At 38.8% G+C, this 16665-nt stretch overlaps 1 protein-coding gene across 13 annotated transcripts in view; it reads left to right on the top strand.

Annotated features, from left to right (window-relative positions):
- The window catches only part of VPS13B (vacuolar protein sorting 13 homolog B), a 623510-nt gene that overhangs the window by 331981 nt on the left and 274864 nt on the right, over positions 1-16665 (top strand). For all 13 annotated transcript variants that reach the window (XM_084849024.1, XM_084849023.1, XM_084849026.1 and 10 more), the window contains one exon: positions 2342-2453. In XM_084849024.1, coding sequence (XP_084705150.1) covers positions 2342-2453 — 112 coding nt within the window. The remainder of the gene's footprint in view (positions 1-2341; positions 2454-16665) is intronic.

Raw genomic sequence — 16665 nt, 5'->3', positions numbered from 1 at the left:
TATATAAGTATTTGATAGAATTATCTGATCCCCACCATGGTTTATACATTAAAGCTGTGGGTCCATATTGTTGATCATGGCTTCAATTTGGTTGTCTGATTCATCCTTGATGCATCTCTCTGGTGTGCAGAAGCCAGTTTACATATATATTTATTTATTTACATGATTCTTCTGAGCTGCATGTGAAGTTTGCTTGTTCTTTCCACATCAAGCAATGTGTTATTTAGTAAAGTACTTAGCACTCACCACACTCTTAGCATCTGTAGCTGAAAGCTTAGCTTTCAAAACAAGTTGTCTGGGATATCTCACTGGGTGGCCACAGATGGGGAAAGGGGATTGAAAGCTTACGTACATCCTCAAAGCATAGGCTCGAGGATGAACACTAGCCCTGCCTGCATGTATATATCAGATGTCACTGTCACCTTCTAAAATATCAAAATCCTTCACAGGCAGAAAGAATATAAAATGCAGATTTCTGTACTGAAATACATGTTCAGTTCTTTATTTCTTCACAGTATCACTTATTTATATTTTAGTAGATACGTTATTTCTTAATGGTGGTGATGGTGTAGGAAGTGCATCATCTCTTTCATTCCAGTGCAGCTAACACTGTTAAAATCTTTTTTTAAGTTTTAAACTTATTAGTTAATTAGTAAGCTCACATATGTCAGTTCCCAACATTTTGTCCCATTCCCCCAACAGCCACACTCTAGTGTGACTATGAAACACGGTATGTCTGTGCAGAAATGGACTTGGTTGCTTCTTTCTCAGGAGCACCCATTTGGTTCTGTGGGGAGAAAGTAAGTAGGCCGTACTCTGGGACACAGTTTAAATGAGGCAAAAAACCTGTTTCTCACTCCAGACATTGGGTTGGATCCAGACTGAGTCATACTTGGAGAAGACCCATTGAAATCAATGGAACATAAATTACTTATGACTAGCCATGGCTTCAATTTGATCCTAAGTGCATCCCTTTACTTTCACATAAATGTGTGGCCTACACAATGAGGCACAGAGAATTATTGACCCCGCTACACACACACGCACACACCACTCAGTGTAATATACAGGTCTTCCAAACACTGCACCTATCATAATTACAGGCATTGCACTAGTCAGTACTAACCATGCATATTTGCTCTCTGGTGAAATAGATTGGGTTAAATCCTGAGTTCTTTTTGTGAACAGAAGAGATTCTTCTGCCTGTGGAAGGGATCTCAATCCAGCAGAGTCTGTCCATGGAAGGAACTCCCCTGATTTTCCTTCCCCTCTGTAGCCCCCTCTGCTACCCCTCACACTGTTCCAGAGACTCCCCAAACCCAGAAAGTGGCTGCATGGAAGAGGCAGAATTTGTGAAAATAGTCTTCCCTCCTTCTTCCTCCACCGGGACCATCCCATGTACAGAACTCTCCCGAGGAAATGCTCCTGTCAACTGGGCATTAGGATACAAGCCATTGGGCCTGTTCGCACCATCACAGAGGGGGAAAAAGGGCCATGGTGGCTTATTTCCATTGTGGCTTATTAAGTGTTATGTGAACCCAGCAAGGGAGGCTTGTTGCTGTGGTTAATAATCCACCCCAGAACCCTAAAACACTCCATGGGTTCTGGGTGGTTTGCTGACCATGGCAACAAGCCACCCTTGCCAAGTTTGCATGACATGGCAAGCTGCGCTGGAAAGAGTCATTATGCAAAAAAGAAAAAAAAAGAAAAACCCAGCACGCGTGGCCGGGGACATAAGCCATAGTGGTATTCTCCCTCCCTGATCATGCAAACCCTGTCATTGTCATACTACCTTGGTGTTAGGAAGGATGGATGTTGCATTAGTTCCCACATTGAATAACATGGATATCAAGCCTAAGGGCCAAACTATATATGATATATTTAAATATGTATATACCTTCTCTGTATTACATGGATCTACTCAACAAAGCAGAAACTATTTCCATAACAAAAAATGATTAAGGAATGTAGGGATTTTTTAATCTCAGCAGAAGAAACAACAACCCAGATGTATGTCATTGTTCTTATAAACAAGCTCCTTGACTTCTTTCTCTTTAATATATGGCCTGGTAACTTGTTTGTGTGGCAGTAACCACACTGGTTGTTTGTGTATGTGTTGGGAAAGCCGTTTTCAATTTGGATTGGAGCCAACAGGTAGTATATTACTTTCTTTTGTGAGGTCTTAATTATTTTATTTGCATTCCTTGCACAAGTAACATTCCTCCGCTCGTAAGTGACCTCACTGATACTTGTGTATTGGCAGTACCTTAATTAACGTATCTGTTTCTGTACATATGCAAATATATAACCCAGATGTTGCTTGTTTCCATTTTAACTGCAGATAATAAGACAAATAAGGAAGATACTTTGGTTCTTAAAATTGGTTCTGTGTCGATGGCTCCTCAAGCTGACAATCCTCTTAGTAGAGTTGTGCTGAGGAAAGACGTTTATCAGTAAGTATCTTTTTTTAAAAAAAAATTGAAATAAGAAATTATTCTGCTAAAGAAGAAAATCCCATGAAGCCATTGATATGGTAGGCATGGGTGATGGACCAGGTTTCATTGGTTTCTCCCTGCCTGGAGTTGGCATTAGGGATGCTGGAGAATTTTGTTTGATCTGCATTTTTAAGTGAACTAACTTAATTCACATTACCTGGACTAACATGTCAGATTCTGCACTTCTGCAAATTTTGCAGTGCAGTTCTTGGCTCAAACATTGCATACAAAAATGCATCTATTAGAGTAAGTTACCCTAAATGTGCATATTAGGAAACGATACATACAAAAATGTATATGTTAACGAAAAGGTTGCATATGTAAAATACTAATTTTTGTGTGTTTTTAAGAAATCACAAAATGATGCAAAAATTGGACAGAAGGGACGTATGATGGAGTACCTGTGAAACTGACATGAACTGGATATAGACTGATTCATACATCCGTAGTTGACAGATTCAACAATATTTACATGGGGCCTACACACATAGTGGTGTATGTAGGCACATCTGCACAATCCGTACACCACAGAATTAAGACATACAAATCATGTAGTGTGAACCATACACATTGGGGTCTATGAATATAGGCCCATTGGCAAACATTAAGTTGAACATGTGAAGGACTAGCATACCATGATGGGTGGCAGGGCAGATCCTGATCTCTTCACCACCCACACAGTTTGAAGTCACCTAAAAGGGCTCGTCTAAAATTGATCAGTAAAACTTGGATTCTGATGAAAATATTCAGAATTTTCCTCTCTCTTTTTTTAATACTGGCTACTGACTTTTTTTCCGTAAATGCCTTAATATTAGGTCTGAGACTTCAAAAGTCCACAAAGCATTGGTGAGCAATAAATTAAATATCATTCAGGCTATTGCACCACTAAGAACATGATCTGAAAGGCTGCCCCCACCCTGGAAAAATTCAGTTAGGGAAAGGAATCTTTTTTGCAAATACTATCTCTCTCAGTAGCTGCATAGTGTGAAAGTGATTTTCATAATGTTAAATGGTTAGCAGACATTCAAAATTCTGGACTGTTGATGTCATGTGGATCAAAGCTGTGAAAGAAAGCAAACTTCTAAGGCAAAGTTTCACAGTAAACACATTTTTTGTGTGAATGTCATGCTCTGGATTGTGTCACTGACTTAGTGCAAACCACACTAATCATATGTAGGCAGCAAAACTGGAGAACATATGTAATCAACATGATAAAAATAATATATGATCCTTAGTAGAGTTGGCACTGCTGAGAAACATGAAAGTATAGTTGCAAATAATACCGAGTGAGAAAAGTCACAGAAATACAGATGAACAAGTGTCTTATGCTTCCTGTTGGTCTGTTTCTCAGATGTGGCAATATTTTTTTTAAAGTACACTTCAATAGAAGTAAGTTACAAACATCAAAATCCTTTCCCAGCAGTAAAACATTTTACAGCTTTGAAAATGACAGGTTTTACTTTCAGTCAAGCACTGGAATGCCTAGAATGGTGTAGGCTCTTTGCAACTTTCCAGTTTCTACTAGAGAAGAGGGAAGAGAAGACGCACTTTAAAGGTGGGCTCATCTCTCAGTTCCATATCCAGATATGCAGACAAATATGATGTATGAGTTAGTGTCATCGGTCTGACTTACCAACAGGCCCATAAAAGTCAGGAATGTTTTTCTTGAGGGTGCAAGCACATTAAGAAAGCAATTGTGCAAACTTCTCAAGAAATTAAAGATTAGATGGAATGAAAGAATAGAATGTTTTTTCAGTCAGCTAGCACATAAGAAGATAATAAACATCAGAGCACCAGAGCCACATTTACCCCCAGTATACTTTAATGTGTTTGAGAAAGGGACCCTAGGGAGCAAAAAAGGAGGGGGCTATGCGTGTGACAATTTGCAAACGCCTTTAGATGCACAGCTTCTTGTATTTCATTGACTAAGAGAGCTGTAAAGTTGTGTTAATACGCTGTATTCTGTGTGATCAAACACTAGAAAGGGCGGGGGAGTCTGTACATTGATGTACAGATGCATATTGTGCATATTGAGCATATTAGGTAAGCAGGAATTGCCATGCAGGCCTCAGTCCATCTTCTTGGTCCAATGGTGGTTCTTAATTCTCTTTAAGAATACATACTGGCCTGGTTTGTGAGATTGCAGGGTGGTTAATAAGCCACAGTGGCTTGTTAACTACCCTGTGCGTGCCAAGTTCCTGTCTGCCAAATTTACATAATTACCCCTCACCAGCATGGCTTGTTGTGATGTCTGAACCCAGTGAGTGTGGTTGGTTGGGGTGGCTAACAAACCACCCAGAACCTATGGCCTGTTTTAGGGTTGTTGGGTGGTTCGTTAACCACCCCAACCAACCACCCTCGCTGGGTTCAGATGTCACAACAAGCCGCACCAGCAAGGGTAATTATGGAATTCTGTTTGGTGCATGCAGGGTGGTTAACAAGCCACTCTGGCTTATTAACCACCCCGCAATTGTGGAAACTGGGCCACTGTAACAATAAGGCCTTATGTCGATGCATTCCACTTTGGATTAAGCAGGGTTTGTCCACAGTCATTATTTGAGGGTGTAACCTTGTTTATCAATGGACCTAAGATTAAGTGTTTTATAGTTAAATCTGTGTCTTTGCTAAGGACAGTTTTTCTCATCACATTTTTCAACACTGTGATACTCTCAGTGTAGGAAAAATAGTATGTATCTAAATGTATGAAAGTAAGAGTGAGTATGTTTAGCATTACAAGTGCACCAATCAAGCAGTATTATGTACTCATGCTGCCCTTCATACAGTGCAGAAAAAGTGTTTTTTCCTATGTAGAGATGATCTCCATATAGGAAAGGTGTAATTTGTGAAGCAGCTCAAAGGTCATGCCTGCATTATCCTAGAACCTCCCTGTAAAGAAAGGCAAACTAGACGGCTTTATGTAAATAGTTATGGTCCATTAAATCACACAGTTAACCAGTCTCATTTTGATACAGCAATCACAGCTGTGCTTTGCAACTATTGCATTAATTTCATAGGAGGAAGAGCTGAAGGGCCAGCAACAATGGCTCCACCCACTGGCTTCCCTTGTGTGGGAGCCAAGACACAGGAAAAGCATTACTAACTGCAACAGGTTTTGGCAGAGCCTTTTCTTAGGTGTTTGTTTGCTTGTTTAGAACATTTAGTATAACATTCTTTGGTCCCCAAAAGTACTTTCAGAGCAGTTTACAAAAAAATAAAACTAAAATAACATTTATCTAGTAACAGTGGAGATTAACAATAACAGGTCACAGATCTTAAAGGCTTGGGCAAATAAAAAGTTCTTCACATTGGTGCCAAAAAGACCTCAGGCTGTGACTAGGCAAACCTCTCTGAGGAGAGCAGGCCAGAGTTGGAGTACTGTAAAAAGAAAAGGCTCTAGTCCAGTTCACACTCACCCTACTTCCAAAAATCAATAGAACTTAGAGAAGAACTTCTGAGGAAAATCTTACTTGGTCAGGTTTATGTGAGAAAATGTGATCCTTCAAGTCCTGAGCCATTGGGGGTTTTGACAGTTAAAACCAGCACCTTGAATTATGCTCAGAAACAGAATGGGAGCCAGTGTAACTCTTTTAGGACTTGTAAAATACATTCTATATGTCCAGTGATCCAGCTGCAGTATTTTGGACCGACTGAAGTTTCTTAACAATCTTCAACAGCACCCCAATATATAATGCCTGAGGGAAGTCAAGAGCCTTTCCTTGAGTCTCAGTTTGAGAGAATGTGGTCAAGGTGAATACCATCATGTATGTTTGGGGTATCCTTGGGAGCAAGGAATATACTGGGGGGCAGAGTTGGCCTGGCCTCCATCTGCCTATTCTTTAACTTAAAGGTATACCATTTCCTTCATGATGTTACCTGAAAGAATATGGGAGCTGTCCTTAGGAAATCAGTTTCTCAGCTTAACTGTTAGTGTAACTTCAACAGGGCTGAAACCATAGCAGAGTATCCCACTGTGTTTCCTTATTTGAATGTCAGAGCAGTTATTACACCCTGTCTTAAAATAGAGTGGGTTTTCCCAGCATCTAAGTATATTGACCTGCCATGTTCACCTCATTTTAAATCACACTTGGCGGTCATGGAATGTATTCCCATCAAAACACTTATGGGAAGCTCATTATTACAGGGCTCTGGCACAATTCTCAGTGGTAAGGTGACCATACATGTTACAGAGGACAGTCCTCTGTTTGAAGGGCTATCCAGTCCAAGTCTCATTTAAAGAGAGAGAACTATAAAAAGGGAGAACAATTGGGGCCTTGAAGTTGCCCATCCTCAGTTAGCACTTGGACAGCAGACTGAACAGGCACATAGGCCACATGGTCACAGTCTTCTCTACCGTGGTGATAGAATGAGGTGACTGCCTTAGGTGGCAGATGCTAGGGGAGGTTAATGAGTAGCAGCAAGGTTTTGGAGGACAGAAGAAAGTAAGGGGAGAGATGATAGAGGTGTACAAAATTATGCATGGTGTGTATAAAATGGATAGGGGGAAAAAAAATCTCTCTCACAGTACTAGAACCTGGGATCATCCCATGAGGCTGATTGATGGGAGATTCAGGACAAATAAAAGGAACTACTTCTTCACACAATGCATAAGCTATGGAATTCACTTCCACAAGGTGTAGTGATGGCTACCACTTTCAAAGGCTTTAAAAATGATTGGATACATTCATGGAGGATAAGGCCATCAGTGCTACCGGTCCTGAAGGCTATATGCTTCCTCAAGTATCTTCAGAGGCAGTAGGCCTATACTGTTCCCCACCAGTTGCTGGGGAACATGGGCGGGACGGTGGTGTTGCACTCATGTCCTGCTTGTGGGTTTCCTGCTGGCAGCTGGTTGGCCATTATGTGAATAGAATGCTGGACTAGATGGATCCTTGGTCTGATCCAGCATGGCTCTTTTTACGTTCTTATGTTCTTAACTGTATGTCTCACATTGCTTGCGCCACACCTCTTAACCTACCTTGCTGTCCTCAGTTGCCCACCAGTGTTAACTGCCAATCCAGTTGGCCAATTCCAAGGCTTGGGTAGGGGGCATCTTTTCCTTCACCTCAGGCAAATTTTCCAGACTCTTTGATATATATGTAGGGGTTAGTCAGCAGCATTTGGAATGGCAATATTTCTATCACTCTTCAAATTATCTTGGCCGCATCATAATTTCAGGTCTTTTCTTCAATATGTCAAGCTTCAGGAAGCCTGGCATGCATTTCTCAGTGTGGCTGGCTTTAATGTAGTCTACCCTCAGATAAATGTTCCTGTTTGGACCGCAGCAGTAAAATACCCTGGCATCCATTTTACCTACAGTGGGATTACTTTACATTTGGTCCTTGAGCATGCAGTTGTTTTCTCATTTTAATAAAATACCAGTTAGGCAAATAGTTGACTTTCTACAAAATGTTTTATTGTCTGTCCCCAGGGCTATTCCTGCTGATTTCCAAACTGTGTTTTTGAACAGTCATTTCAAGGATACTTTGCTGCCATATATGTTTAAAATTGACATATAAAAGCCTTGGTTGTGGTAAACAGTGTTAATGTAAAATTCAGAAAAGCTTCAGAAAGCTTACTGTTACCCTTTTTTATTAATGGTTTGTGAGTAAATATAATTTACGCTGTATTTGGTTTCAACAAATGTTTTGTTTCTTTGGAAAGTATTTTCCAGTAATATTTAAAACAGATTATTCTCTTTCTTTTAATTAAGGTGGAATTTTAAGTTGAATATAATGTGGAGGCTATGCTTCTGTTACTGAGAGAACCGTATCCTAGTTGTAATGAGACATTTGTTAACTTCTGTATACAGCTTGTGGTTCATTCCATAAATACTTGTGGGTTCTCTGATGTCCTTCATAAGGTTTTATCTATGACAATTTTTTACCACAGTTCTTGAAGTGCTTTGTGAAAATGGGTGTGGGTTTCTTCCTTTCTTTTTTAAATTGTTCCCTAGAATCTTGGCACATTTTAAAATATCCCCCTCTTCAAGTTTCTTGCATTTACCTTATGTTTTTTAAGCATATGGAATCTTGTCCTGTTGAGGCATATTTATCAATAGCCTATTATTGACTGAATCAGGGAGAACCCCTTCTATTTATTCAGTATGCAAGTTTAATCCAGTATTGTGATATTGATGAAATCCTATCCTGGGTGCCCTTTTTGTTGCAGGGTTTATACAGATATAGACCTACAACGTAGTCCTCGTAGGACATTGTCACCTGCATAGTAGTAAACAATGTCCTCAAATTTCAGCATTTACAATTTATGGTTTCTTTCTGTATACAAAAAAAAAACTACCAGGATATAGAACATCCCAGGAAATATATTGATTTTTGCCATTGGTGTCCTTTTTTGCCCAACTAAGGTTAAGTATTGGAAGTAAATATGTCCCATGGGGTTTTTCAAACAAAAACTGAACTAGAGAAGCAGACTTAAGTATCTTCCTTGTGACGCCACACACATGCTTTCATTTTGAGACATTTCAGTACTCTGAGATTCAGTGGAATTTGGCTTAAGGTAGCAAAAAATCCCCCAAATGTTAATGTAAAGTTTTTTGGGAGCGGGGGGAGTTTGAATATTAATCATGCATATAGGCACTTATTGTGAATATCACATAGTGAAAATCTGATTGGGGGATCAATTAACTCCCTGCTGTTTTTGAAGAATCTCTTAAGTATTAATGCATTCACATATATATCATATCGCTACTCCTACTGCAAAACACAATGAATTATTATATTGATTTGGGGTTCTTTGTAGACTATATGCTGTGTTATAGTCACTGTACAGCTACTATTTGCAAACAAGAAAAACATGCAAGGTTAGTTTTAAAATACCCATTTTGTGTTTCAGAACTGAATTCTTAGCATTTAGTGACTGATTTTATAAAGCCATGCTAATCCTACTATGGACAAACCTTCTGCATTTGTGAAAAGGAAAAAAACAAACATAAAACTATGTAATCCTTGTATAGACAATGGCTACATTCAGGCAATCTTTCAAAACACGGTGTGTAGGTTCAGGAACCAAGCAGCATGGAGCCTCTGGCTCAGGGACTCCCTCATAACCTTCCTTCACATGCAAAGGGAGAGTGGAACCTTCTACTTGTAATTGATAGGGAGCTAGTTTGTTTGTTTGTCCTAACGTTGCAAACTGTGGTTCGCTCAAACTGTAGTGTGCCCATGAACCAGGATCCCAAACTACTCTATGCCATTAGCTAGAAGCAGAAGCATCTAAAAGGAGGAGTCCTTTTGCATGCGAATGAAGGGGAGACTCATCTCTACTTATTCTTTTAACAAGAAATCATGTCTGAATTGAGCCCTTGTTGTCTGACCTACATACATTTCAGTGGGACTTGGTCTAGACCAGCCTTTCCCAACCTGATGCCCTCCAAATGTTCAGCCCAAACCAGCATAGCTCATGACTAGAAATTCTGGGAGTTGTAGTCCAAAACATCTGGAAAGCATCATGTTGGAGAAGGCTGGTCTAGATTTTCACACGAGAAGAAATTGAAGGAATGATAGAGTTGCTTACATGTGCTACAGTCTTAAATATAGTTTGACCTACATGGGTCCCAAACTGCTTTATATGCAAAATTCAAACCAGTCACTAGAATTGTTACTAGCTTCAGTCTGGGACATATGTGAATCACAGCATCATAACTGACTCTTAGTTTCATCTTGAGGGAAAATGGAACAAAACAGGGATGCTTCATCCATTGTAGGCTGTAAAGACATTCACTTAAAACATGTCACTTGATTTTAATTGCAGTTTAAATTAGTCTGTCTTTGGGATACTTTGAACATGCTGGGCAGTATCCAACACTGCGGGTCCTCTTACATGATTAACATACCACTAGCGTAAGTGACCTCTGGTGGTACACCAATAGCATAAACTGGCACAACGAGTGTTCTGAGGAAATCTGGCATGCCAGCTTATGCTATTGCTGTACCACTAGAGGTGGCTCACGCTAGCAGTACGTCATTAGTGTAAGCAGACTGGCAGTGTTGGATGCTCCCATATAAATTTAGTACATAGAAAAGACTTCAGTATGGGGAAAACATGAAAGTGACCATTTTTATGTCTCTATTCTGTTACTAATACACCTGCTGGGAAGTGCTATTGTGGCATCTCAGTGCATGTACTCACATAATAGTCATGTGTGACAAATCTGCACACTTATTTTATGCATCTACTAAATATCAGGACAGAGTAATGAAAATCACTCTACTCACCTTTGTAGAGTTCCTCTTGTATTAATTTCACATTCATAAGACAATGGTCTGAGAGCATTACATGTTTTTCAGAGGCATATAAAACTGTTGTCTTACAAGAATTAATTACTTATTTATTTATTTATTTCATTTCTATACCGCCCAATAGCCGAAGCTCTCTGGGCGGTTCACAAAAACTAAAACCAAACAACACACAATAAAACAATTTAAAATATATAGAACATTAAAACCACAATATAACAATACAACCACAATAAAACCTACTTGTTTTTCCACTTAACATACTTTGTATGCATTGCTGCGTTGGAGTCGTGAGACAGTGAATTCTTGATAGGAGGACACCAGACTATTTGTAAAACTACAAAACACACATTTTTGGTGTGTTCTGAGATTTTTATCAAGGACTACCTAAATCTACTGACATCACTGCTGAACTCATCTTGCTACCAAAACAGTCTTGAATCTAACCAATCATAAGTTACATTTGCAAACACCAAATGATGTGGGTGCCAAGAGCCACATTAATGAGAAGTAATACTAGAATTAGCTGGTAGGCACCTAAAGCTTAATGTATAATTTAGTGATGGGGCAAAAAAAATCCCAATTTCATGTATATTCTGGTGGAATGGATCCAAATTGGTGGTGACTGACCAAAAAAAGAGATATTGGAGTTGTAGAAGATAGCTTGATAAAAATGTTGACCCACTATGATGCTGCTGTAAAAAAGGCAAATTCCATGTTGGGCATAATGAGAAAAGGAATTGAAAATAAAACTGCCAATATTATACTGCTCTTATACAAATCTATGCTATGACCACACTTGGCATACTGTGTACAGCTCTGATCACTGCACCTCAAAAAGGATATTGTAGAGTTGAAAAATGTGGAGAAAAGGGCAAGCAAAATGATCAGTGGGCTGGAGTGGCTCCCCTATGAGGAATGACGTCTGAGATTGTTTGGCTTAGAGAAAAGTCGAGTACAGGAAGACATGATAGAAGTGTACAAAATTATGCATTGTTTCTCTCCCTCTCCAATAATATTAACAACTGGAGCCATTCCATGAAGCTGAATGGTGGGAGATTCAAGACAGATAAAAGGAAGTACTTCATCACACAGTCAAACTATGGAATTCACCACCACAAGATGTAGTGATGTCCACCAACCTGGATGGCTTTAAAAGGGATTAGTCAGATTCATGGAGGATAAGACTAACTGTGGCTACTAGTCAAACTGGCTATAACTTCCAGTATCTGAGGCAGTATGCCTCTGTATACCAATTGCTGAAGAGCACGGACAGGAAGATGCTGTTGCACTCATGGCCACCTTGTTTGCTTCCCACAGGCAACTGGCTGTCCACTGTGTGAACAAAATCCCTAGTGAGGTTTGCCTGGCACCTACATTGTATTCCTTTTGGCGCCAGGTGAAGACCTTTTCGTTTTCCCAGGCATTTTAGCATTTTAGCTTTCTAAATTTTTATCTTTGCTGTTTTAAATCTGTATTTTAAACTCCTGTACTGCTGCTAGGTTTTATTGTGGTTGTATTGTTATATTGTGGTTTTAATGTTCTATATATTTTAAATTGTTTTATTGTGTGTTGTTTGGTTTTAATTTTTGTGAACCGCCCAGAGAGCTTCGGCTATTGGGTGGTATAGAAATGAAATAAATAAATAAATAAGTAAATAAATAAATAAAGGTGTACTAGATAGGCCTTTGGTCTGATTCAGCATGGTTTTTATATTCTCATGATGACTGCCTTGACATGAATAACCTTTTCTCACAAGTGTGGAATAGTCTTGTCAGGCAACATGAAGAACTACAGCTGGCATAAAACCACCATTCAGAACGTCTTTGGCAAGCATTTCCTATACAGTGTACACTGATGTTTAACTGATTTAACATGAAGGCTTTGTGTTTGACTTTGGCACTCATAAAAGCAATGGTGTACTCTGTGGCTTCCTGCAGCAGGATATAGGTTTCTAGGAATATGTTCCCTCTTGCTGCCAAAATCTACCTCAACAATACTGTTGAAAATGACTGAATGTTTGCCATTTTATCCAGTTTTAACTCTTCAAGTTTTAGAAGTTTGTTTTCTGTACATTTTCTAGTTTTGCTTGGTCATTTGTGGGTGTCTGTTTCTCTGTTTTACCATTAAAGAAAACCCGTTAGTTTGAGTGTGCCCATAGTTTCTTTTCACTCTGGTGGTCAGATAGTATCTGTTGTATTTTGGGTAGCTGTAAATTTGCAATTAAGCACATTTACCAAGAGCTGTATCTAAACCCAGTGGGACTTCCTTCTGAGTAAGCATCCAAAGGATCAGATGATATACTTAGGTCCCTTTGACATCAATGGAATGTTAAGCATGCCTTATTGTGCATGAGACTGAATTTTTCTGACCCAATCCAGTCAGGAATATATGTGTGTAGAACAAAGTTCCCCATACATATTCCTAACTAGATGGGGAAACATGCATAAATATATGCTGCATGCAGTGCCATTGTAGGGGCTTGCATTGGCCTCACACTGAATGCAGCAAGTCAGCTTGATCCCCTAAATCCAAGACGCTTCAGGGATGACACATGTGCGCAGGGATGAGCAACTTCACCTCCCCCTCTTTGACCACAAGACTTTTGTTGAGTTGTAAGAAAGCAAGCAGTAAGCTACTTGCTTTCCTTAGCCACCCAAATGTTGAACCCCAGCAGCCAAGAGCTACATTTGTACAGTTTTTTGCTGCTAGAGACTTATCCAGGCAGCAGCAGGCAGTGCATTTGTGTAATCATGGTTCCAATGGCAATTTTTGAGAGACAGCAGGGAGTTGTTCAGACACACTCTCACCCCCAACCCCAGCTGTCTTCATTTATGTATACATGTATTTATTTGTACCCCACTTTCCAAGTAAATAGCCTCCACAGAGCAGCTGTGTGAAGACTAGTTTACAATTAGATAGATACAATTAGATAGGAATAATAACACAGTAGGGCTATCACCCAATTGAAATTTCATGATTAAATTGGCACAAATTTGCATATGAATAAAAGTTTTTGTAAAAGAATTAATTTGCATGTCACATCTTAGAAGAGGTATTCTATGTGAGAGAGGTGGGGAGCTGCCTCTGTTAAGATGGCACCTGACATTCATGTTTTTATAAGCACATTTATTAAAAATTCTTAACGTTTCAAAAACCTATTGCTCAGTTAATTGAGAACAGGTTTTTAGTCAGAAGATTTTTTAATTGATGTAACCAGTGAATTGACTCAATGGTGCAGCCCTGTATTTCAGAGTATGCATGGAAAGATACATTGAGTTATGACAGTGAATTTGAGTTTCCTTAGCCAATCTCATTAAATAATCCAGAGTGGTATTATACTTGTTTCTTATTCAGCAGTATTCAGTCATTAGTAGGCTGACCATATTTCCTTGAGACAAAAACGGGATATTGGGATGACAAAAACGGGACGAGGTTATGTAATATTCCATATTAATGAAAAACCACAATATAACAAAACAACTGCAGCTCCCTTTGTGGTCTCTCAGGCTTTAAGAGACCTAAAAAACAACCTAAACTCACTGCAAAAGAACATGGAAAGGGGCGCAAATGTATAACACTAATTCATTGCATATACACAAAAAAACACTCATAAATATACATATATAAAATACTTATAAAATATCACATGAGCAGTAAACAAATCTGTATGGCACACCACACTGAACACTCTAATGCAGGACTGCAGTGGCCAGACTGCAAAAAATCATAAACATACACCAAAAAGAAAAGAAAAAAGGAATGAACCCCCTGACTGCTATCACAAGCCGGTATATGCTAGTGTCCCACTGGAGAGTTCCACTGTAATAAAAAAATAGCTAACAGCCTGTTGAACCGAAATATGAGTCTGAAAAGTCCGAATCAAACTGAATGTACGGCAGAAAGAATCTCTATGGGTGGAATTATGGTAGAAATAACAGTAAGTCTCACCCTTCTGGCTCCCACATGCTGAATGGGGCTTAGCGACTGCCTCTTGAATTCCCAGCGACCGCAGACAAGCAAGGGGCGGTGTCTGATCGTTGCTAGCTCAAGAAGCCTGGCCCTGACTGGATAAAGTTAATAGAACTTCTTCTTTCGTCACACTAGTAGTTTTACTGCACACATTGATTAGCATAGAGCCTTATGATAAACGCGTTCAGTTTTTTACAAAAAATTAAAAACGGGACAAAATTTACATTTATATTAAAACGACGGGACAGTCAGGAAATATGAAAAGAAACAGTACTGTCCCATTTAAAATGGTACGTATGGTCAGCCTAGTCATTAGGCTACTGCAGAAAATGGTGTGGAATGTGCACATAGTAGTAAGGTGCACTAGAAAGGTTATCCCAATGCCACTGTTAGGTCACAGTTATAAGAACTTTGCATTGACATGATACTCAACTCACACACACACCAACTCGCTTTTTAAAAAATCTTGCCTGATAAAGACATCTGGAGATCTCAAAGGCTTGCTCAATTTCTGTGATCTTTGAGTTGTCCTAATAGAGGTACTGTACTAGGTGGATTTTGGTATTAATGAAATATATTATTACCTGGTGTATCAAACTTCAAAAAGCAAAGAAGTTATGTAATAATGTAAAAATTATGTAATGATTTCGAAATGCATTCTAATTATGAAAAGCTGTGGTAAATCTGAATTTTAAAGCAGTCACATTGAAAAGGTACCAAAACTGCAGCGATAGAAGTAGGAAATCCTAAGGCATCTAGAAGTTCTAAATAAGATTCAAACACCTACGTAAGCTCCCTAGGTGTCCAAGTCAACTGTCCATGTCTCAGCCTTTGTCCCTAATTGCAATATAGGGAAGATACTGCTTTAAAATTTTAAATGCAAAAAAGTCACAAGATCAAGTACAACTATTAAACCAACATTTGAAACAATATTAAGGTTATTTAAACAGTATTAACTACCTAAACTCACAGCTTTATTACATATATGTTTGGGAGAAGTTACCACTGTGCACTGAGTGCTTAATAGTTGGCAGAACTTTAGCCATTTCTGGAAAAGGAAGAATTCCTTTGACAGAGTATATATACAAATTTTGTCTGTTTTAATTGTTAACTTCGATTTGAAAGAAAAATGTGATATTTTGAGGAATTTGGGTAGAAAATTATAGGCAATTAAGGGAATAATAACTCTAACCTAATCTATAGGTTTGTTGTAAGGATTACTGAAATAATGTATGAGACTACTCAAAAGGACAATAGAAATGCTAAAAAGTACAGCACCTGAACTTTCTCAGATTTTGTGTAAGCAACAAATATTAGGGATGTGTATACCCCCTGAAAAAGGTCCCCCCAACATTCTTCAGATATTTCACCTTAACAGGAGCTTCAGATTTGCTTGGATTTTTTGTTAGACAAAATGTCACTTCTAGTGTAGGCACAATACTGAGAGGCAGGAAAGAAGGCCAGAATATCAATATAGAAACTGTAGGAAAAGCAAATACACTTGTTTCTCTTATTAAAAGATGTAATTTCTAAAACAAGTAAATGCAAATAGAATATTTTACTTGATTACTGTTACATCCTTGTCAGTGTAGTCTTCCTTGGTTAATACTTCACTGATTCGTTAAAACAAGCAATAGCTGAACACAACACTTCGAACAAAGAGCAAATGTTAGTTTTGTTACTATAACAGAGTATTGCATTTCAGCTTTGGAAAGGATGGCTGATTGATCCAGGTTGGCAGGAGGGTAGGGCCCCACATGCTGCTGAAGTAGGGTAAAAAAATGAATACTTACATTATGATACACCCTGGGATGGATGTTCTATTATTATCTTTATGCTGTTTTTGGCTTTATCCAAGACTTTTACCATCACAAAGTAATGCTGAAAACACTAGGTAGAATTACATATTTGTTAGTCATCTGATTTGTATCAAATTTAATATT

This window comes from Heloderma suspectum, chromosome 4 (assembly GCF_057233095.1).
Source record: "Heloderma suspectum isolate Gila_16-S chromosome 4, 16-S_ref, whole genome shotgun sequence".
Taxonomy (NCBI): domain Eukaryota; kingdom Metazoa; phylum Chordata; class Lepidosauria; order Squamata; family Helodermatidae; genus Heloderma; species Heloderma suspectum.
The sequence above is the reverse complement of the archived record's forward strand: the minus strand, read 5'-3'. Positions and strand labels throughout refer to the sequence as shown.